The sequence below is a fragment of the Epargyreus clarus genome, unplaced genomic scaffold, assembly GCF_041222505.1.
Source record: "Epargyreus clarus isolate Ecla_fem2 unplaced genomic scaffold, WU_Ecla_fem_2.2 ptg000008l, whole genome shotgun sequence".
Classification (NCBI taxonomy): domain Eukaryota; kingdom Metazoa; phylum Arthropoda; class Insecta; order Lepidoptera; family Hesperiidae; genus Epargyreus; species Epargyreus clarus.
The window spans coordinates 9,662,936-9,684,455 of NW_027332216.1; the positions used below are offsets into that span (position 1 = coordinate 9,662,936).

Here is a 21,520-nt window from a genome sequence, read left to right on the forward strand (position 1 = left end):
CTTCACGCCTAAACCACTGAACCGATTTTAATGAAATTTTGTACAAAGATAGTCTGAGACCCGAGAAAGGACATAGGATAGTTTTTATCCCGGAAATCCCACGGGAACTAGGGATGGCGATCTAAGATCGATTAATTAATCGGAGAATCGATCTTCTGGACCAAAAAAATCGATTATTTTCATATCATAATCGATTATATGTCATACTATTTTCTTTTAAACGCGGGCGAAGCCGCGGGCATATACTAGTGTTTTTATATAAAATTCTCGTATCACAATGTTACCGTACTCCTCCGAAACGGCTTTACCGATTTTCACCAAATTTTATATGCATATCCAGTAGGTCTGAGAATGAGTTACTATCTATTTTTCATACCTACCCCTAACTGATAAGGGTTGTTCCGCCTTAATTTTTTTATTTATATGGCAATACACAGCGTTTGCCGGGTCAGCTAGTGTTTTTATAAACATTCCACATATTTACCTAACATGTACCTAACGCTATTGCGTTACATATGCTCAGTACTTATATGTAATGCTGACATATCTAATCACAGATCGGCCACGACTACGGCTATTTCACAATGGTGACGGACCTTCCAAAATATATGACCGGAGTGCTGAAGTTCGACATCCATCGGACCGGTACCCTAGCTGCCTTGCCCTACGCTGTCATGTGGATCAGCTCTATCATCTTCGGTTGGATTTGCGACAAAACTGTCAAAAGGAACTGGCTTACCGTCACCAATGCTAGGAAGACTTTTACAACAATTGGTAAGATTTTATGATGTTAATTGTACTTGCATCAATTTGTATACCGAGTTGACACAAGTGTTTAAGTGTCTTTATACAACTTTTGGTTTTGACGTATGTAGCATCAATTGATAATATCGGGACCTAAGTATGTCATCAACATTGTTTTAAAGAGCGCCTACCTAGTTGATGGTTAAATAACTGGGGCATCAGCTATCTGTAACATATTATCACAAGGAAACCCCGTAAGACTGGTTGTAATAAATAAACAATAGGTACAGTATCATTGTACAGTACACCTTTCTATTATGGACAATAAATTCTAATGCAAAATATACGTACATAATTTAGTGGGTGCAGCACGTGGTTGCAGCATAGATTACCTACGTGCTCGTCAAGAGAGAATACTAATGTTGTGCCCGGGAAAGCGTGTCATAACACCTAACCTGCAGCTGATGTGTTCCGGCAGAACTAAATGACACATCAAGGTTGATAAAGTACTTAGCGGTACTTCAGCTAAAACGAAAGTCGTTTTGTCCCTCGTTAGATGCACTTCGTTAGTAGATTGCAAGTGCTATGACCGTTAAGTAATGGAAAATATGTGGTAGTTTAAAAGCAATAAAATCACTCCTAATGTGTTTTATAGTTGATAAAGAGTTTCCTTGGGAATTAGCGAAGACGATCTAAGTAGAGTTTTAACCTACAACAACAAACAATATATTTGGAGCATCGTTACTCAAATACCCTTTCAAAGACCTAGGTACTATTTATTTGTGAACTATATACTCGTAATATGTCAATTCAACGAGGAGGTTTCCGTTACTTAATAAAAAAACAATCTTTCAGTCTTCATGTTTATATTAATATTTATTTGACGCGATGTTTTATTAATTTAATGTTTTTCTTTTTCACTTGGAGGTATGTAATCCTAGAAAAAAAATCCTTAACACTTTATTTTGTCTACAGCATCCGTCGGTCCTGGCATTTGCATGATCCTGGCCTCCTACTCCGGTTGCAACACCGAAACCGTGGTGATCCTCTTCACGGCCTCAATGGGTCTGATGGGTGCCTTCTACCCGGGGATGAAGGTCAACGCCCTGGACCTGAGCAACAACTATGCGGGCACCATCATGGCCATCGTGAATGGAATTGGAGCCATAACTGGCATCATTGCGCCGTACTTAGTGGGACTGCTCACACCTGACGTAAGCATTCATATTTTGTTTAAGGATTTAGGTTGAGGTTTTGCCATGGTTATTGAGGTTGAGGTTTCCGAGGTACTAATGAAAGAAATGTTTGTACACACCTTGATTAGAGCAAGTCTTATTTGAGACGATTAACTTTTTTTACAAGTGGATAGGCACGCGTTTGGCCTCAATCTCGCCTGATAGTAAGCGTTGACGAGGCCTAACATGTGCTAGATGTGGCCTGTTCACTCTTGATTTGAAAACTCCTAGATTATATTACTAACGTATCTAACACGTCCTAGAATACGTTTTTAAAAAAAGATTTTCATCTTCAGAGCACTTTAGTGCAATGGCGACTAGTCTTCTGGATCACCTTGGCCGTCTTCATCGTAACAAACTTAGTGTTCGTGGCGTGGGCGTCCGGCGACGAGCAATGGTGGAACAGCTCTTCACAGGACCCCAAGAAACAGCAGGAGATCGAAGCTGCCGTGACTCATTCAGTCAATTCAGGGAAGATTGAAGTCAAATTGTAGAACAGTACTAGTTTGTAGATGAGTGTAGACATTCGCTCCAAAGGAGCTGAGAATAGGGTTAATGTAGAACAAGAACTGCGCCAAATGTTAAGGCGTTTAGATTGGTTCCGAAGTTTGTGATATCTATATTGCTCGCATCACCCAGTGGATGTGAAATGGGTCTTCAAGTTTTTCTTTGATAAAGACTCAAGGTCGCCAATATGTAAATTAATAGGTATTGGATGCCTAGATTTGCTCTATAACAAAACAAAAGGCAATATAATGCTATAGTAGTCTATGAGTTATCGATTTTAACACTATTGGAGTCACTCCATAAATATCCTAAATCAGGGCATATTATCGATCACATAATATAACAATTGTTTCATAATTTATAGGCCAAATTTATAACTATATAGGCAACAGTGTTTCAAGTTTTTAATTAAGTTGATCACTCTTACACTTACCTTATGTATGTATTTAAAATAATTTTCATGTAAAGGAACCAATTTGAATAAATAGACACGAGTGTCCAAAGCCAAAATGGCGATGTAGCAAGTACAAATCCGAAAGTATTCATGAAATTGGCGATTCCTGACATAGCCAGTGCAATGTGATAATTATAGAGTAATCTGATATTTGCGTAAATGATTTAAGATAAACGAATAAAGAAAGCCATTGACAGAATTTTATGCTAAAACAAGTGGTTCCATTGTATGTAGGTATTATGGAAATTGCACACTCCTACAAATACATATTTTTGTTAAACGCAAAATTCAATTAAAAGCCATTATAAATTCATAAAAAGAAAACAATTTCAAAATGTTTAAAATATGTAAGTGATATGTAACATTTTAATTTTTATAAATGTAAATATATCTGTCTTTCATAGATATATACGACGATACGATATATCAGCTAGAGATTTTTAAGATCGTTATACCTAACTTATGTTCTTTTAAACGATACATAATTTCAAGATAATTGACCCAAAATTCAAAATAGCTTATAAATAAAATAAAAAGCAACATGTAAAATTGAAATACAATGTGAAAATTATACTGACCTAGATAATTAAAGAAACTGTGTATATGTTTTAGGTGTATTAATTATAGTAATGTTTAATTATATTTTGTTAACAAATTGATATTAGATAGGATTTAATTATAAAACTATGATTTCCAGAGGCTTAATTGCAAACGACGATATTCATATCATCAATACATAGTTCAGCAATTTAAAATTCAGCCAAAAATATTATTGACATATTTAAATGGGTTTTTCATTGAGATAGAGTGACTGATTTTTTAAAAGGAGAAGTTATATTAACCTACTCCATTTAAAAAGTTAATATTAAAATATATTTTATATAGATAAAGTCCTTTCAACGGTAGTTCTATCACCAGTTTCCCAAAAACGTCGTTATGCAATGCTGTAATTTGTAAATAAATTATTTTTAATATCAATAGGCAATAATTGCACTTCCAAACACAGTATTTTGTTCACATTTTTTTCAAATAAAAATTAAACAAAAAAGGCTGTGAACAAATTTTATTTAAGTATTATCGCATAATATTATCGTATCTGAGCGCACTTGTGCCATTTGACAGATCTGAATGCGTACAATTATAATTTATATTATTATCGTTAATATTTAAGTGTAGAATAATGTTTTGTTACAACTACAAATAGTCCTATGACCATATTATTTAGGAAAGTTCAATTTGGACAGACGATTGTAAAATTCATATAACTTTTTATCCTTTGTTTTTGTGTAAACCGCCACTAGTGTTTACATTCCATTTTCGTGTTTTTCCTTTAACCTGCATATGTATAACTTAAAAGACATAGCGATGCCTTAAATCGCAATTCAGCCAATTCCACTTTTTGTCAATTTTTTTTTATTTATTTCGATAGTAAATGGCGTTGAACGAAATCATAATAAAAAAAAAAACATTTTGAAAAAAAGTGGAGTTGGCTGATTTGCGAATTAAGGTATCGATAGTTAAAATTACAAAAGTTATATACTTTTTAAATCGGGTAATTCAACTTGACCAATATTATGTATGTGGCTTTAATACACAATGACTCGCGTTACACTACACTACAATATTTGAATTAATAAATTAAGTGCCATGACTCCCATTTTTTCCTAGCAATGGTCCATAAGAGCTGTAGATGGTGCGCCATTTTGCATTAAAGCCTTTATTTATTTAGACAATTAACTATGTACCGCAAAAACTAAGTGATTCGTATTCCCAGAGAGTTGAATAGAAAAAAAAATAACTATTTAACATCTAATCAAATGAAACCATTGTAACAGGACATATACAATCTTTCTTGCGAGTCATAAATGATAAAAGAACGTATATAAAGTAAAAGCACGAGTATTTTAATGGGCCCGGCACTTTCAGATTCTTATGAAAATATAAGAATATTGTCATCATTTTATAATGATATTGAGGTATATTTCTCTGTGAGTTTTTAAAGATAACGTGCCTATATATGGTTTCATAATACGAGTAATTGTTTAATAAAATCACTCTATAACTGTACTACAATTATATGTTTATTTATGAACATGTCTGAGATATTAGTTAAGTTATTTAAGTTATGATAACATTTATGTAATTACGTACACTTTTTGTTAATAAAAAATGTAATAAGACACATCTTTATTTCAAAACTCCCAAGTCGAAAATCAAATAAAAGAGAAGAATCACAATATAATTCCTTATAATTTAAATAAAAAACCCTACAAACAATAAAAATAACAGTACACAATATAGTACCTAAATATGTATAAATAATAACAAAATCATACAATATATACACATAAAAGTTAAAATTACAATTATAATTATACAAGTTGAATTGATTATAACAATAGACACCAATATTTAACATTAAAATTGTATTTTAATGTTCTAATAAATATATAAAAGGTTACTACTGAAAGTAAATGCATTGAATACCTTTGACAATATTGATATATCTACATTGCAAGCGATATATATTTTTAAAATGAGATATACAAGAGATTGTTTTCCTAGAGGCTGCAGTGTGGCTACAAAGCTCTGTATAATAAATATACACACCTTCGTTAAATCTAAAGGTATAGCGCCCATTTCCTACTATCGCTTGAGCAACTATATTTTTTTAGCGATTTAAAGGTAAACATACGCCCATTTACTTTTGTCGACATCATTAAGAAAGGGAGCAATATAGGCCGACATTACATGACAAACTATACTCTACCATGGGCTATAAAATTACGAAAGATTCTCAATCTTATTGTCTACTGAATCTACAGAAAATAAATATTATCAATATATAAAAAGCAAGCTACCTTATATTAAAGTATTATATAATAACTAAGGAGGAAGCCTCTGTCCATTCCCGGAACAAACGACACCGCCATTCATCATCAGATTATTCCAAGAAAGAATAATTATCTAGTAATTTATGACATAAACAGAAACATTACGATCACGATTTGTGTGGTCGTATATTGGAACTATTTATAATAATAATCTTTTGATATTTGTCGAATATGTTATGTAAGATTAAGAAATAAACTATAGCTTATAAGTGTTGTATACTGAGAGAATACTATGAGCCTATTATTATGGAGGAAACGTGTTGTTAAATATAATCATGTACAACAAAAGTAAACATTAGTAAAAGATCAACATATTAAAAGCTAACAACGAAACCGAATTGACAAATAAAAAGAAAAAAAAAATTCTAATTGATGTTATAAAACAAGGAGGACTTTTTATAGAATCCGGAAGCATAATGGAATTATACTTAACGTCACAAACGTCACGAAACGAAAATTAATGACTTGCATTGCATTGCATCTAAAAGCAATTTCTTAACAAAAACCCAATGCACGCAGCGTCTCGTCATCCAGGCGAACGATTTACAGGCTTCCTCCTTCGAAACTTCAAAACAGTTCCATCACCGACTCTGGCGACGAATCCTTCATATCTGTCCTCTGGCTGAGGATCTGGCGTACCTCTTGCGGTTTGAGCAAGGAGCCTGATAGTTGCTGTTGAGCATCCTCTAGTGTGGAGTGTAGCTGACGACTGAGTACTGTGCGAAGACGACGGGCGTCGTCGTAATCCATGTTCAACAGTCTGCATCCTTCCAGGAGTCTGAAATAGAATTTTTGTATGAACAAAATATGACAATAAGTTATAGATGACAACGTGTTTCAAACACATGTTTATGGGATATTATGGAAAAAAAATTGTTATTTAATAACAATAAATATTTTGTTTTACCAAAAGATTTTCGTGTTTATATGGCAGCAAATAGTAATGTCTCATTCAGATTCTCTTGAGCAATTCTCCAATAACTTGCTAAACAGTGACGAGAATGTACGCTACGCACGATTACACGCGCGTAATCCTTAGCTTCTCGCTGGGAAACCTACATCCTACGGAACCCGTGTTGAGCAGCTCGCGGGCGCAGCTGTGTACATACTGACCGCGGCATGAGCTTGTACTCCACGACGTCGGCGGAGACGGGCGACGCGCGTGTGAGCTGCTCGCGGGCGCGGCTGTGTACATACTGACCGCGGCATGAGCTTGTACTCCACGACGTCGGCGGAGACGGGCGACGCGCGTGTGAGCTGCTCGCGGACGCGGCTGTGTACATACTGACCGCGGCATGAGCTTGTACTCCACGACGTCGGCGGAGACGGGCGACGCGCGTGTGAGCTGCTCGTGGACGCGGCTGTGTACATACTGACCGCGGCATGAGCTTGTACTCCACGACGTCGGCGGAGACGGGCGACGCGCGTGTGAGCTGCTCGCGGACGCGGCTGTGTACATACTGACCGCGGCATGAGCTTGTACTCCACGACGTCGGCGGAGACGGGCGACGCGCGTGTGAGCTGCTCGCGGGCGCGGCTGTGTACATACTGACCGCGGCATGAGCTTGTACTCCACGACGTCGGCGGAGACGGGCGACGCGCGTGTGAGCTGCTCGCGGACGCGGCTGTGTACATACTGACCGCGGCATGAGCTTGTACTCCACGACGTCGGCGGAGACGGGCGACGCGCGTGTGAGCTGCTCGCGGGCGCGGCTGTGTACATACTGACCGCGGCATGAGCTTGTACTCCACGACGTCGGCGGAGACGGGCGACGCGCGTGTGAGCTGCTCGCGGGCGCGGCTGTGTACATACTGACCGCGGCATGAGCTTGTACTCCACGACGTCGGCGGAGACGGGCGACGCGCGTGTGAGCTGCTCGCGGACGCGGCTGTGTACATACTGACCGCGGCATGAGCTTGTACTCCACGACGTCGGCGGAGACGGGCGACGCGCGTGTGAGCTGCTCGCGGGCGCGGCTGTGTACATACTGACCGCGGCATGAGCTTGTACTCCACGACGTCGGCGGAGACGGGCGACGCGCGTGTGAGCTGCTCGCGGGCGCGGCTGTGTACATACTGACCGCGGCATGAGCTTGTACTCCACGACGTCGGCGGAGACGGGCGACGCGCGTGTGAGCTGCTCGCGGGCGCGGCTGTGTACATACTGACCGCGGCATGAGCTTGTACTCCACGACGTCGGCGGTGACGGGCGGCGCGAAGGCGGGCAGCACGCAGCGCCGCGCGTCGTGCGCCAGCTGCAGCGCGCCGCCAGTGTTGAACCAGCTCGCCAGGCACACCTCCTGTGTACATAAAGCGTTTTAATTATTTATTGTGTTGCGACTAGTCTAGTTTAAATGTTGATTACGTCAGCGACATTTATTATTGCTGTTTTTTGGCGATTTTTAATATGTTCTTTTCCGAGGCGTTTCAGCTTAGTCCTCAGGGGTAGCGGCGCATCTGTGGCCGACCTCAGGTAGGAATATCTAATCCTATCTGGGGTTGATTACAGATGTCCATGGGCGGCAGTACCCACTTACCATCAGGTGGACTGCATGCTCAGGAGACATACTTTTCCGAGGCGTTCCAGCTTAGTCCTCAGGGATGGCGGCGCATCTATGGCCGACCTCAGGTAGGAATATCTAATCCTATCTGGGGTTGATTACAGTTAAAGGGAGAAGTTTTAGAGTATCGTTATGATGACTTATTGAGCTATCAATTGCATGAACTAGCTCACCTAAATCAGGTAGTTAACGACAACATGCGCGAGCCATACACGCAGCGGCCTTGTCATAAATAATGCCGTCTGCTTCGCAATTAGCTTTGCGTGTCATCTGGACATACGTTATAGCTGTATAGCTCACCTCAAACAGATAGTTGTCGACGTGGTGCGCGAGCCGCACCCGCAGCGTCTCTGCGAGGCGCGGCGCGAGCGCGCGGGCGGCGGCGGCGCGGCGCGCGCACAGCGCGGCCAGCGGCGCGCACAGCGGACCCGACACCGATAGCGCTTTCTGCTCCACTGTCGGCATCGCGTGCCATCTGTGAACAATATTCCCCATGTAAAGCTTTACGTTTGCAGACAATATACATCATTGACAAATAACAGCAGAGATGTTAAGTAGACCCTTCTTGAGTACTTAAGTGGACAAGAATCGCATAGCACTAACGATTATTTGTAACTTTTGTGTGTGCAGTCATAATATGATTATTGGTTACAGTCAGTGACAGAACCCTTTGAAAGATGGTCAAGTATACAATAATTTATCTGACAACAGTCCGTAAGTGACTGGCAACAACATGACTGTCACATGGTCGGCTTACAAGAATTATTTGCAGCTTATACAGGTTAAATTTTTCAAATAAGAAGTTCACCCTGTATAATATGTTTATCCAAAATGTATAAATCACAGTTCATATTAAAACTTGACTTTCTTATATTTTTACTTTTCACATTAAACAACTAAAACACGCCCTACTCTATCTCCAAAATAACACTCACTTCTGCTTCTTATACTCTCTCGTGGTTGCTTTAAACTCGAACAGGATGTGTTCGACCAACGCGGCAAGGCCTGCGTCCCGTAAAGTGGCCAGCAACGCGGGCGCTTCACCGAAAGCACCGCCGTCTTCTAACGTATCGTCGGCTTGGTCCATAGCTGTCAACGTCAGATTTTGCTCCGCGAACTGTAATAAAAAAAACGAAATTTAAATTTGGATTTATCAAAATAAATTTAAAATGAAATAACGTATAATTATCGCTAAACTGTTAGTCCGCTCTGAAGTTGTTACGAGCAGGTGTAGTCATACAATTTACTATGGCAACGCGATTCATTTCTATATTCAGAGCGGACTAGCAATTTTACGGGGACTATACATACATTTCAATAGTTATCAAAATTCGTCATAGTAGATTCAGATTATATTTTTAATAGAATAATGATCAACAATGGACAGAGTTATCTTACAACATTTACAATATATTGCAACTTGTTATTAAATTATATATGACACGACAAAAATTAAGTTTAAAAAACAAAATGTTTAACTTTTTTTTATGGGCAACGACAAAAAGGAGAGTTTACTAAAATATCAAATAATGTGATTTAGTTTAACACTTTAGGCAAAAAAGGTAGTTAAATAAAAATGCACTAATGACACAATTATGATAAGAAATAAGGCTTTTGTTGAGTGAATAATAAATATCATACAGACTTACATCAGTTTCCTTATCCTCAAAGGATTGTTTAGATAAATCACTGATCGCCAGTTTTCGTGCGCGAACTTCAACGTCTTTAAGGTACATTGTACCATCAATATCTTCTGAAATAAAGAAATAACAAAAATGAGATCTTTTATTAATAAGTTAGGTTAGGTTGGTCTCAGGACTCGGTTAGGTTAGGATGGGTTTCCGCATGAGAAGTGACATTGACGCGTCAACCGAAGTCAATCGAATCGAAGCCAGCAGCTCCTAATACCCGACTATGTACATTGCTTATATGTATAACATTTTAGACTAACGTTCTTTGTTCTTCTTAGGATCCTCTTCCAACTCCTCGTCGACCACACTGGAATGCTCGGAGATGTCGCGATGCTGCTGTCGTGTGAAGTTGTGGAATTGCGAGCGATAGTAGTGGAGTTGGAGGTATTGCTGTAATTTCCAAACTAAATTAAATCAACGAGCTTTAAATTTATTAATTTACAAATTCCTCCTTCAATTCCTGATAGAGTTGACACATATTTGTTGATCAAAAGCTAGAAGTTTTGCGGTTATCTGTTTTAATGTGTACAATCTTCGTTTGTGTTGATGTACGTGCGCACGGGAATCTTTACGTGTGCTTTACGTCTAAATGTGCTTTACGAGTTCGTATGCGCGCGTGTGTGCGTGCACATGAGTATGCAATGGGGGCATGTGTGCGTATCTTTTTATAATATAGAAGTAGCAGATGAGCTTGCAGTCCACCTGATGGTAAGTGGCTACTGCCGCCCATAGACATCTGTAAACAAACCCAGATAGGTTTAGATATTCCTACCTGAGATCGGCCGAAGATGCGCCGTTACTCCTAAGGACTAAGCTGGAACGCCTCGGAAAAGTATGTCTCCCTTATCACACCATTCAAACCGGAATACAGCTGTGCCCAACACTGCTGTTATAAGGTGAACAGAAATAGGTGTGGGGTTGGTGCTGCCGGAGTCGACCCGCAAAGGGTTCTACCACGTTCAATGTTTATCTGACCACCAACACTATTAATTCTGTACATTTACTTATCTTACCAGGGAATGAGTCCACAGCAACAATACTGTGCGAACGTGATGCGCGGTGTTAACGATCGCTATAAGCAAGTTTGGTTCAGCCACAAGGAATGTTTCTGGCCGTATAGAATCAATAGCCACGGTGAGTAGTTGCGTGAGGCGTATGCGCCATTCGTCTATTAGCTCTAATTGCAGCTCGAGGAATTGCAAACTGAAACAAAAAAAAAATATTGTCTTGTACTGTTTCATCCGTTACTTTGCATCATACTGATGATTTATAAACGAAACAATATAGCAGTCTACCTAACGGTAAGATATTACTGATACCTATGAGTATTTATCATCAATTCTAGAAAAGATTTTACCTCATGTCAATTACAAATAAATTACTACCTCTGAGACCTAAGTTGGATTGCCTTAACAGAGAATTATTTGCATTAATACACTTTACAAATCAGATTACAGCAGCGCTTAACAATGCTGATATCAGGAGGAATACTGTCAAATATTCCTCTGCAGTCTAACCAACGAGTATTCTATCACCTTTTGAAGACTCACCGATGGCCAGGCTGTGGTAGTATGAAGTACCGGTCTTCCATAGTCTTCAACAGCGAAATGAACCAGTCAGCGCCGCGGGGCACCCACAACACACAGCCGACTGCAGACCCCACTCCCGTCGCAACCGCTTCTATCCATTGATCGTTATCCAATGTTTCGTCCATTTTTGTTAGAGCATCTAAGGAAAAAAGTTGGGTCTTAGCTTAATAATAATCAAATTCATCAATATTTTAATATCTAACTGTTTGGCTCCAATCTCCTACCAAAATGAGAATTGTTTAGGTTATAGTCCACCAACTTAAGTAAAGATTTGTAAAACACGGATTATTAAAGAGGATTTTTTTATAATGCAATTCTCAATTGAAAAGATTTTTATTTCACATAAGACCTTTGTGCACACTGGCACAATATGATATTGACGATGATTTACATCTATCTATCTATTTGTAAAACAAATAAATGTAACAGTACAAAGATTGTTTCACGTAAATTTGACATTATTAACGAATCAATACTTTGTATACTATCAGCTACAAATTGTTACACCTAATCAAACGCCATTCTGTTTCAAAATATTATATGCATCATATCATTGTTATAGTTTCAGTTAATATTTAACAATAACTAATAAACATGATACAAATTTTATATACATTTTTTCTCCACAGCAAGCCAACGCACGAACGTCTCTGCTTTAGTCAGCACTGAGAGAACATTGTTGATCGGATATCCTGTGACCGCCAGTTGTTCTCTATAAAAGCCTAAGGTCTCGTCCACAGCGTGTGCGAAGGCTGCGTCCACATCTTCGATCTCGCCTTTCGGTCCATGGCCTTGGTACAGCGCTAATACTGTGTGGAGCCTCTCTGCGGCTAAAGCTACGAGACCGCTGTTGAATTCAGCCTGTAATAATACACTTCATTTATTACGAAAGCGTTGTATTGTAGGGTAGAAACCCTGTAGAAAATCTACAAAACAGAAAATATACTATCAAATTCCCCTCATCTGAACATGCTAATTTAGAGTTCAAGTTAATAATCAACTGATGAATTGGAGTCTCCTTAACCGTCCCCTGTGATATAAATATTTAAAGGAAACAAACTTTTTAAAACTTATCATTAGATGCTACTAACCGCCCCATCTACATAGCTATTATATTAAAAAGTGACTATTCCTAACAAATTTATCTAATAAAGCCTTTGCAAGGACAAACAATTGAATTTGAGTTATTAATATTCCAGATACATTATATCCTATTATATCTAATATAAATATAAATATATTGAATTGAACCTTAAAAACATTTTTTATCCAAGATTAAAATACTTACAACAGCATGAACATGCTTCATTTTAAGCTTATCGGCCACTGGCTGTATGTGGGTGCGTACAAACTTTTGGTGATCCTTTATCCAGGTGAGGGTTTGCGTGAGGAACCACTCGGGCCGATCGATGCGCGCGGTTTGCCGCGTGCCCGTGAAGTGGAATATGAAACGCCGCCGTAGTGGACGTAGCAAAATTTTCACGGGCAAGCATGGCTCTAGCACTGTGAATGTAATAGTGAACTGTACACCATATTGAAGAATACACTGTGGTGTAACTGTACACCATAGTGAAGAATACACTGTAGTGTACAGTAAAGGTTCCAGGGGTAATAATGACGCATTGTCAATTCCCAACAAAAAATCAAATGTGTCAGCTCAGATAAGATGAATACATCTGACTTTATACCAGTAAAACGAGAGTTTCACATGCCTAATTTAAACCGAAATAGAATCCTATATTTTCACAATCATATTTTTAGACTGAACCACCACAGATATGCATAGTTTGTGGGACTGAGAAACTGAGAAATAGTTTGTGGGGTTTTGCAAATGCTTTAAAGCATAATTGGTTTTTGTGTGAATAATTTAAAGCAATAAGCATTTTGTAAATGATGTTGATTTATATTGGATCATACAAGACTGCATTTTTTATCTTATTCGGCAACCTACATGAAATGTCATTAAACAACATAACAACTCATCGAAAATTCTTATTTATAGTGAACACAATGAAACATTCAATTTTCTTCAGATAAATTATTTACCAAATTAATAGATCAGATAAGTTATTCACCTAGATCTTCATACAGGTTAATCTCACGTATAACAGCATCGGGCTCCCTGATCATAAACAGATACTTGGTGAGATTGCTAAATTTGGTGAGCACCTCATTAGGTATTGGAACATTTTCCTCTGAAGAGAAAGGCCATTTCAATTGTTTCATTACATCTTCATAACTCCTGAAAATCAAGCTTATTACATATTATTTGAACAACATCAATTTTTATGTTGTATTATCTATTATTATTAAGTGTAGGTATATAGCTAAAAAGAACTTGCACACACATTAACAATGTAGCCATTATTTCTGAAGTAATAAACAGAAAGTTATTGGTAGCATTATTTCAATCCGAATGTGTCTACCAGGGTACATTTCAAAGAGGCTAACCTACACTCAAATAAAATACTAGTTCTTGCTAATGTGTAGATATTATGGTAATGGCGAAAAACCTCTAAACACACTATAAATTAGATTTTGGTGGCCACAAAATTAAAATCTTTCTCTGATTATAATCTTAGTCACCATAAACTAGTTAAGTTTTCTACTACCACAATCAAATTTTAATCTTACCAGAAAAGTGCCAAATAAATACATACATCCACCAAAATACTCAATGAAATAAAAATCATACTTAGTCAAGTGATCCTTGAGCACATTATGCCAGTAGTGTGTAGTCTCCTTTACATATGCAGAGCGGTGAGGGTTGGTGCACTCCTCACACATTTCCATCAACTGGTTATACAAAGATACCATCTGCTCATCATCTTTGCATTGTTTCAGCTGGTTACTAAAATAAGATTAAATAGTTTTTGTATGGTCTGAATTATTTGAGTGTTTAGATTTAGGTTTAAACAAGTTTATAAAATCTTAAAAAAAAGCAGTTTTTTAAGGTATGTGCAGACTACCAACATGAACTTGGCGAGCGCAGTGGACTATGGCCTAATCCTTCTCATTCTAAGAGGTGACCCGTGCCTAGCAATGGGGCAGTAATTGTTTGATGATGATTCTCTTAAAAAGATTGTTGTCACTTCCATGAGAATTCCATGGAATCAAGAAAAATGCTAAGTGAGAACTAAGCCTAATTTGGATATATTGTGTCATACATTTAAATATTTGATGAAAAATTACAATCGTTTTCACAAGTTTGTTATAAATAATTAATAAATAAACATTCTTACCTTATTTCTTCCACTTTAGCATAAGACTTGAAATAAGTAAGGATTTCTTGTAGTTTATGAACAGCTGTAAACCTGGCATTGAGTTCACTTAGAACAACCTCATTTCGAGCCAAAAAGTCTTCTGCCTTCTTCTTTAACTTTTCACTTCTTTCTTTGAGGTTTTCAATGTGATCAGAATTAGCCTCAGCTTTTTTAATAGCGGTTGACAGTTTTGTAGGCACTTCGTTGTTGGCTGCATTTAACTTTAAAAAAAACATTTTATTACTTATGGAATAAAGTTTAGATTTTTTATTAAATTATCTGTTTAGTTAAATGTAAGACTACAACAGTTCTGTAATTGCAATTTTTGAAAACAAAGTATCATATAAGTAATTTTCATTGAACTAAAAAAGAACTGAGAAATTAAAAAAGTATTTACGAGGCCACGAAGTTGATCCCTTCTGACACCCAATTCATTTTCCAACTGGTACACGTTCGCCAAATTCTCAACTTCTCCACCAATTTTGGAATTGAGATCATTAATAATAGATTTTTTCACTTCATCCGTTAAGCAAGTTCCAGCACTAAACATCTTTTCCTCTTCATCCATTTTTGGTTTGTTTAAAATATGTCCTCAGTTTAATACATGATTATATTTTACAATAACAAAATCATTTAATTCATGTTTTCTGAGTCGTGTACTAAATTCGCGTATTGATTTTTTTGACATTTGAAATTGACAGCAACGTCACGGTATGTGACAAGTAGAGTTGGTAGATCAGAATAGTTTGCGGATCCGTATCCGAATTTTAATTTTCTAGATTTAGCTGCAAAGCTAAAGCAAAGACGAAATAATTATTAATGTTTTTCACCAGATGTAAATTTAAGGACCGATGTCACAGTTCGCTTTATGATTTGCTGTACTCTGCTGCTTCCTAGTTAGAACGAAATAAAAAACCTACAAACGAAACGAATGAACGTATTTTCATCCGAATTCATAACAAGAGGCCCACTGAAATCGGTCTTTGAGCCGAAAACGAAAAAGAATCTTCGATGTCCATTTTAGTTTTGACCGCAGCCGAATCTGAAATTTATTTAGACGAATTACTTGACTTATTTGAATACGGCCAAAAGCAGCCAAAATGTTTACGAATCTTGAATAAGATCGACCACTATTCATTCTGTTTTGATGGATCTAAGTCAATTTGTCAAAACTTGTTTTTCTTGTTAAGTTTCAACTCGTTATCCGCATTATGATAGACTTCACAAACGGATATTTTCGGTACATATAGTTCAGTAGATAACACAGTTAGCCCCTATACAGCTTACTATACTCTTTGGTCAATAATCCAATCCAGCTAATGTCAATTGTCAATGTTATTGTTACTTGTCACTTGTCAGTAGTTGTCAGACTTATGTCTGATAATTTCGGACTTAGCTTTCGGAGATTTTGTTGGCATTGTATAGTAATGTAAATAAATAGTACACGTAAATCTTGTTAAAGTTTATTAAGTTACATCTAAGGCTATTGTGATGAAAAAATAGTTTCCAATTAGAGTACAGTTACAAAATGTTGTCGTTCTTCGTAAAAAATAAGAATGATATTATTTATTTATCATTACTTCTATTTAGTGTTGGCATCGGACCATATTACAGACGATTGGGTTCGGTTAATTCGAAAAAATGGGCGGGCTCCATACTTGGGATCTTACTTATAGTGATTGTGTCAGGATACAGTGCTATCCATCCCATACTGTCGGCTTTGCTGGGAATAATAGCTATAAAACAGGCCACAGTGAAGTAAGTACTTATGCTCAGTGTCATAGTTATAATAAATTCATAAGAGCCAAGGGCATACACTCTTAAAGCTTGAAAACATAGTGTCACAATATATAAATGATTATATTAAATTTAATTTCATTCAATAGTAATAAGTTTTGTAAAAGCTCCATATTTATAAATGTACGTGCCACTTATCATCTAATGGGTTGCAGGCTTATTTGCTATCTTTATATTATTAAAATTACCTATGAGTCTGGTAATAGTTACATATTATTATGGATAAAGTACATAAATATTCATTAAACAGCTCTTACATGTATATTTATTTTCAGATATTGCCACATAGCCACATTCTTTTTAATGTTTGGCTACCTCTTCTTCTTTCGGCTGGCTGACAAATTTGGGTTGCCGTTATCATCTGGCCAAACAAACTTAATAGTCATGGTCATTGTACTGAGAGTGGTAGGAGTGGCATTTGAGATCAATGGGTCCTGGTTAGCGACCACTAAAGGAAAGAAAGATGATGAAAAGAAGTCTGATAAAGTGAAGGATACTGATGATGACTTTGTGGAGTTCATTAACCCCAGTTTTATGGACCTGTTCCATTACGCTTTCAACTATATAGGATTGCTTACAGGTAATGCAGTTAAACATACACTTGTATACACATATATTACTCAAGCTGTATTGATTTAGCTTTGTTATTGTAGACTGGTCTCACTTTTTGTAATCTTCTTACATTTAATGGCTTATTTAATTTTGCAGCCACTTTGCCTACTAACAAAAATTTGTGCAATTTAATAAGTATATGATTCTACAAAAATAGATTTGTTAGTGGTTTTCCATGTTTATGTATGTGAAATATTTCCCCAAATTTCCTAGCAGAAAATTCTAGTTCACCGGTCTGAATCTAGACTAAACTGGACTCTAGAATCTAGGCTAGACTTTAAATAATGAATTAGGATGTCTTTCTTTATCTTAAGGAATGTGAGAGTAGGAATAAATATTTAGAAGTAAAGTTGTTAATAACATTTCAGGTCCATACTACAGATACAGGACATTTGATGACTACTTTCATTTACCCTTCAGTAAATACGTAGATTGCACTGGATTCACCATCAATACATTGAAGATTGTGCCACTGTATATTTCACTATACTTGGCTTTTACACATTTGTGGCCTCTGGAGGTAAGATAAAATGTTCAATTTATTAATATTTAGGTTGATATAGTCTTACCAGGAGTGAATGAGTTAACAAATCAATATTGCACACTTTTCATGGCAGCTATTTGTACTCTTTGGTGAAAGAATTATTTAAGAATTCACAAGTTTTATGTGTGCGGTAAAAAATTACCTATTGATGTCCTCTTTTATTCAGCATATAAATTAAGCAATTGTAATGCTTATTATAATTAAAAAGTAATTAAATGTAGGCCATAATGTATATGTAGGTCCACTTATCAACATATTCACGTCAGGTTTACATATTATATTAAAGTGACTTTGTTCTTGTAAGTTATATAATACATCTTTCAATTACATGATTATTTATAAATTATTCATGTGTTTTTTAAATCTGTATTCTGTCGACTTGTTCTTGTTATGTTACATTTAGAGTATGCAAGAAACTACTTAATATGGTAATATATGGTATAACTTTGGTAATAATTAATTAAACATATATGGCAGCATTGGATGATAGTGAAACATTGGTTAGTAAAATTTTGCTGTAAAGTTTCAAGACTTAAAAATAAACGAAGTCATATAAAATATATTTATGTTGTTTACTAATTATAATCAGGTAAACAGAGTTAATTTATTGATTTAATTAAATTAAATCTTAAATCATAAGCGTTATTTTGGTATTAAATACAAATTCATCATGACAGTCAAAGATGTCTAGTGTATTCCGCCATGAGTACCACCTGATTTCACATGACTACTTCCACCGAGACATCTGTTCTAGGCTTCTATTAAGAAATACAATTTTTTCCAGTATGTGTTGACAGAAGAACACAACAACAGCAGCTTCCTCTATAGGATGATGTACCCCTGGGCGCTGTTCGCGGCGTTCCGTCAACGTATCTACTGCGGCATGACTCTTGCAGAAAGTGTATGTAACTCAGCTGGGCTTGGGGCATATCCTGTACAAGGTCGGAATAGACCTGGACATGGTCCACGGGTTGGATACCTCAAGTTGAAGCAGATGTGAGTTTTTATAATAATATTTTCTAACTTGTAAATATAATACATGGTAGTTAGTTGTGTTTTATGTTAATAATAATAAAGACATTCTGTATTTTACGAATTATATATGCACTAGTATTCTTTCTTGTAATTAAACTTTTTATTGATGGTTTATTAGATTGTTTTCATAGATTTTACTACTGTGGTTATGCAGTAGAGACTATTTAATTTTGATATTTGTCATATCTATCTTTTTTATTATATCAGAAATCATATAGATATTAAGCAATATACCAAAAATTTCAGGTCAGAAGAAGAAGCAAAAACAACACAATATGACTTCAGGACAGTGGAGTCAATGGATGTATGGGGTTGTGAAACAGTGGAGACATTGCGTGATTCCATGAAAGTATGGAATATGGCTGTTCAGTACTGGGTTGCTATGGTTGTGTACAAGCGATTCCCTGTTAAGGCTTTGAAGTAAGTATAAGGTTTTTGAATGAGAACAACATATTGGTACAAATTAGGATAAGGATACCATTATTAACAACTACGTTAAAATGGTGACTAAAAAATGAGTAATCATATAAATTTATTTTTTTGAAGGTGGGAGAAACCTTTGTAGTTCGACTGTTTGTGGCGACACCACCGCCACACCTATTTCTGCCTATTAACAGTAGTCTTAAGCGCTGCTGTGTTCTGGTTTGAAGGGTGTGGTAAGGGTGAAATACTTTTCCAAGGCGTTCAGTCCTTAGGGGTAGCGGCGCATCTGTGGCCGACCACAAGCACGAATATCTAGTCCTATCTGGGGTTGATTACAGATGTCCATGAGCGGCAGTAGTCACTTATGATTACGTTCGTTTGCTACTCGTATATTATGTAAAAAATAGTAATTTATTAAGGGATTTTAATGTTTTATCTTGTGATAACTACTAACCTGAAAATTATTTAAAAAAATCGAATATTATTTTACTTCTTTTTCAGGGTTCATGCAGCTTTGTTTGTGTCAGTGATATGGCACGGTTTTCACGCCGGATATTTCTTCTGCATTTACTTCTGTCCATTCTATTTGATGGCTGAAGACATCTTCTACAAGCTTTACTACAAAGATGCCACTGGAACGGTAATTTTAAATTTACCAGTTCTATATAAGAGTTTAAGTATAAAACTGGTCTCGAGAGATTTTAATCGAATCTTACTGATTTTATAATAATGTCTGAGCGAAAAACACAGAAAATGCTCCCATTTTTAATTACATTCATTACTGATACTATAATAATCTAGTGATTCCTAAAAGTTATACAATCTTGATTTTTACATTCTTGATTTTTTCATGTTACACAAGTTTTCTTAGATTTTTTGGTCTTATTACAATTTAAAACTTCATACCTTTTATATTCGCAGAAAAAGAAGATTATAGGCTTCATAATGTGGTTCCTGAGATCACATTCAGAGTCGTACCAAGCTGCCGCCTTCCTTCTCCTAACCTTTGACAGGATCTGGATATACTATTCATCTGTGTACCACTATTGGTATGGAGTATGGTTCGCATTTTTAATAATAGGCCTTGTACTCAATGCCGTGAGTAAACCAAAGAAAATAAAAGGCGACGAAAAGGTCCCACTAGCTAAGGAAGTTAAGGAATAAATGGTACAGGGAATTAGAATATTCTAGCTCAATTTAGGTATATTATGGGTGTAATCTAAGTTACTTACTTAAAATTAGTATGGGTTCATTGACATTTACATAAAAGGTGATAGGGGCGTACCACGGCAGATAAAAGGCATTTTCCATACAATTTGTATTGACATTTATATCAACTGTAACATAGCCGAATTGACATAGGCCGTACCTGCCAATAAAAATATGTTTTTGTCTGCTACAGTACCCTTAGTATCAGTTTGTACGTTTTGACAAAAATTACCAATCAGTTCTGATATAATCCTGATAACTTAAGACCTGTATGAAATACAACACCTCCCCTGTATTACAAATTAAAGTTCTTTCGATGAACACAATTGTACCATTTCAAATTTAAATGGAGTAACAATCATTTCTGGTATATTAAAGGTGGATAATAGTTTACTCCAAGTATTTCTCTACAACTCCGCTATGACGTCATCACATTTAGGTCTCAAGTTATCACGCACGGGTAGTAGATATAACCAAGGCCTTATAATTAAAATTGGGCTATTGTGAAGACTACTTATTTCAGTCAATGGTAACGCGGACGTTATCTTTACGGGCCACGTGGTTACGATTTTTGATAAGATATGGTACATAGACGTAAATGATTACTATATTTTTCTCTTCGAATGTTAGAAACTTCTTAATGATTAATTTAGATCTCGTGCTGTAACGTATTTCAACTACTGATTTCCGAGAATATATTTGTTCATTCTTAAAAGATTAACTTAATGTGTCGGTAATAGATAGTTTTATTTTCAATATGCATTTGATCGTATTTATTATCATCATAATCAAGTTCAAGTATCGTTTCACTCCTTTTTATACACAGCAACGCATTTTTTTAAATATAATTACGTATAATTTTATTTTTTAACGTCAAGAACGTTCCAACTAAAGCATTGCGGTAAACATGTAATTGAAGCATTCATATCTATGCACTTATTATAAATTAAATTATAATATTT

At 36.5% G+C, this 21,520-nt stretch overlaps 3 protein-coding genes across 4 annotated transcripts in view; 2 read left to right on the forward strand and 1 right to left on the reverse strand.

Annotated features, from left to right (window-relative positions):
• Positions 1-3,429, forward strand: part of LOC140744390 (putative inorganic phosphate cotransporter) — a 34,565-nt gene extending 31,136 nt beyond the window's left edge. Inside the window, exons 6-8 of the mRNA XM_073075960.1 lie at positions 558-774; positions 1,720-1,958; positions 2,276-3,429. Coding sequence (XP_072932061.1) covers positions 558-774; positions 1,720-1,958; positions 2,276-2,473 — 654 coding nt within the window. The 3' untranslated portion in view covers positions 2,474-3,429. The remainder of the gene's footprint in view (positions 1-557; positions 775-1,719; positions 1,959-2,275) is intronic.
• Positions 3,430-3,988: 559 nt separating this feature from the next.
• Rint1 (RAD50 interactor 1) lies at positions 3,989-15,642 on the reverse strand. Of its 2 annotated transcripts, none has more exons than XM_073075959.1 (14): positions 15,336-15,642; positions 14,918-15,159; positions 14,371-14,526; positions 13,751-13,917; positions 12,964-13,178; positions 12,290-12,536; positions 11,637-11,814; positions 11,100-11,289; positions 10,347-10,476; positions 10,045-10,145; positions 9,331-9,512; positions 8,696-8,870; positions 8,004-8,134; positions 3,989-6,612 (listed from the first exon to the last, which is right to left on the reverse strand). In XM_073075959.1, the coding sequence occupies exons 1-14, from the start codon at positions 15,504-15,506 to the stop codon at positions 6,402-6,404; spliced, it is 2,496 nt and encodes an 831-aa protein (XP_072932060.1). In that variant the 5' UTR covers positions 15,507-15,642; the 3' UTR covers positions 3,989-6,401. The 2 variants fall into 2 exon arrangements, with proteins under 2 accessions (XP_072932060.1, XP_072932059.1); XM_073075958.1 differs by having other exon boundaries at positions 10,045-10,148.
• A 643-nt stretch (positions 15,643-16,285) lies between these two features.
• On the forward strand, positions 16,286-21,345 carry frj (membrane bound O-acyltransferase domain containing farjavit). Its single transcript, XM_073075962.1, has 7 exons — positions 16,286-16,696; positions 17,011-17,315; positions 17,716-17,867; positions 18,676-18,887; positions 19,173-19,346; positions 19,851-19,989; positions 20,271-21,345. Exons 1-7 carry the CDS (start codon positions 16,467-16,469, stop codon positions 20,511-20,513), a joined length of 1,455 nt encoding a protein of 484 aa, XP_072932063.1. The 5' UTR covers positions 16,286-16,466; the 3' UTR covers positions 20,514-21,345.
• Positions 21,346-21,520: the final 175 nt, after the last annotated feature.

Coding starts and splice junctions, on each gene's coding strand:
- Rint1 (XM_073075958.1), bottom strand. CDS start 15,506: ATGGATGAAGAGGAAAAGATGTTTAGTGCTGGAACTTGCTTAACGGAT. Junction 15,160..15,335: donor GGGATCAACTTCGTGGCCTC/GTAAATACTTTT, acceptor TTTTTTTTAAAG/TTAAATGCAGCCAACAACGA. Junction 9,513..10,044: donor TTGAGGATAAGGAAACTGAT/GTAAGTCTGTAT, acceptor TTTTTATTACAG/TTCGCGGAGCAAAATCTGAC.
- frj (XM_073075962.1), top strand. CDS start 16,467: ATGTTGTCGTTCTTCGTAAAAAATAAGAATGATATTATTTATTTATCA. Junction 17,868..18,675: donor CACATTTGTGGCCTCTGGAG/GTAAGATAAAAT, acceptor AATTTTTTCCAG/TATGTGTTGACAGAAGAACA. Junction 19,347..19,850: donor TTCCCTGTTAAGGCTTTGAA/GTAAGTATAAGG, acceptor CTTCTTTTTCAG/GGTTCATGCAGCTTTGTTTG.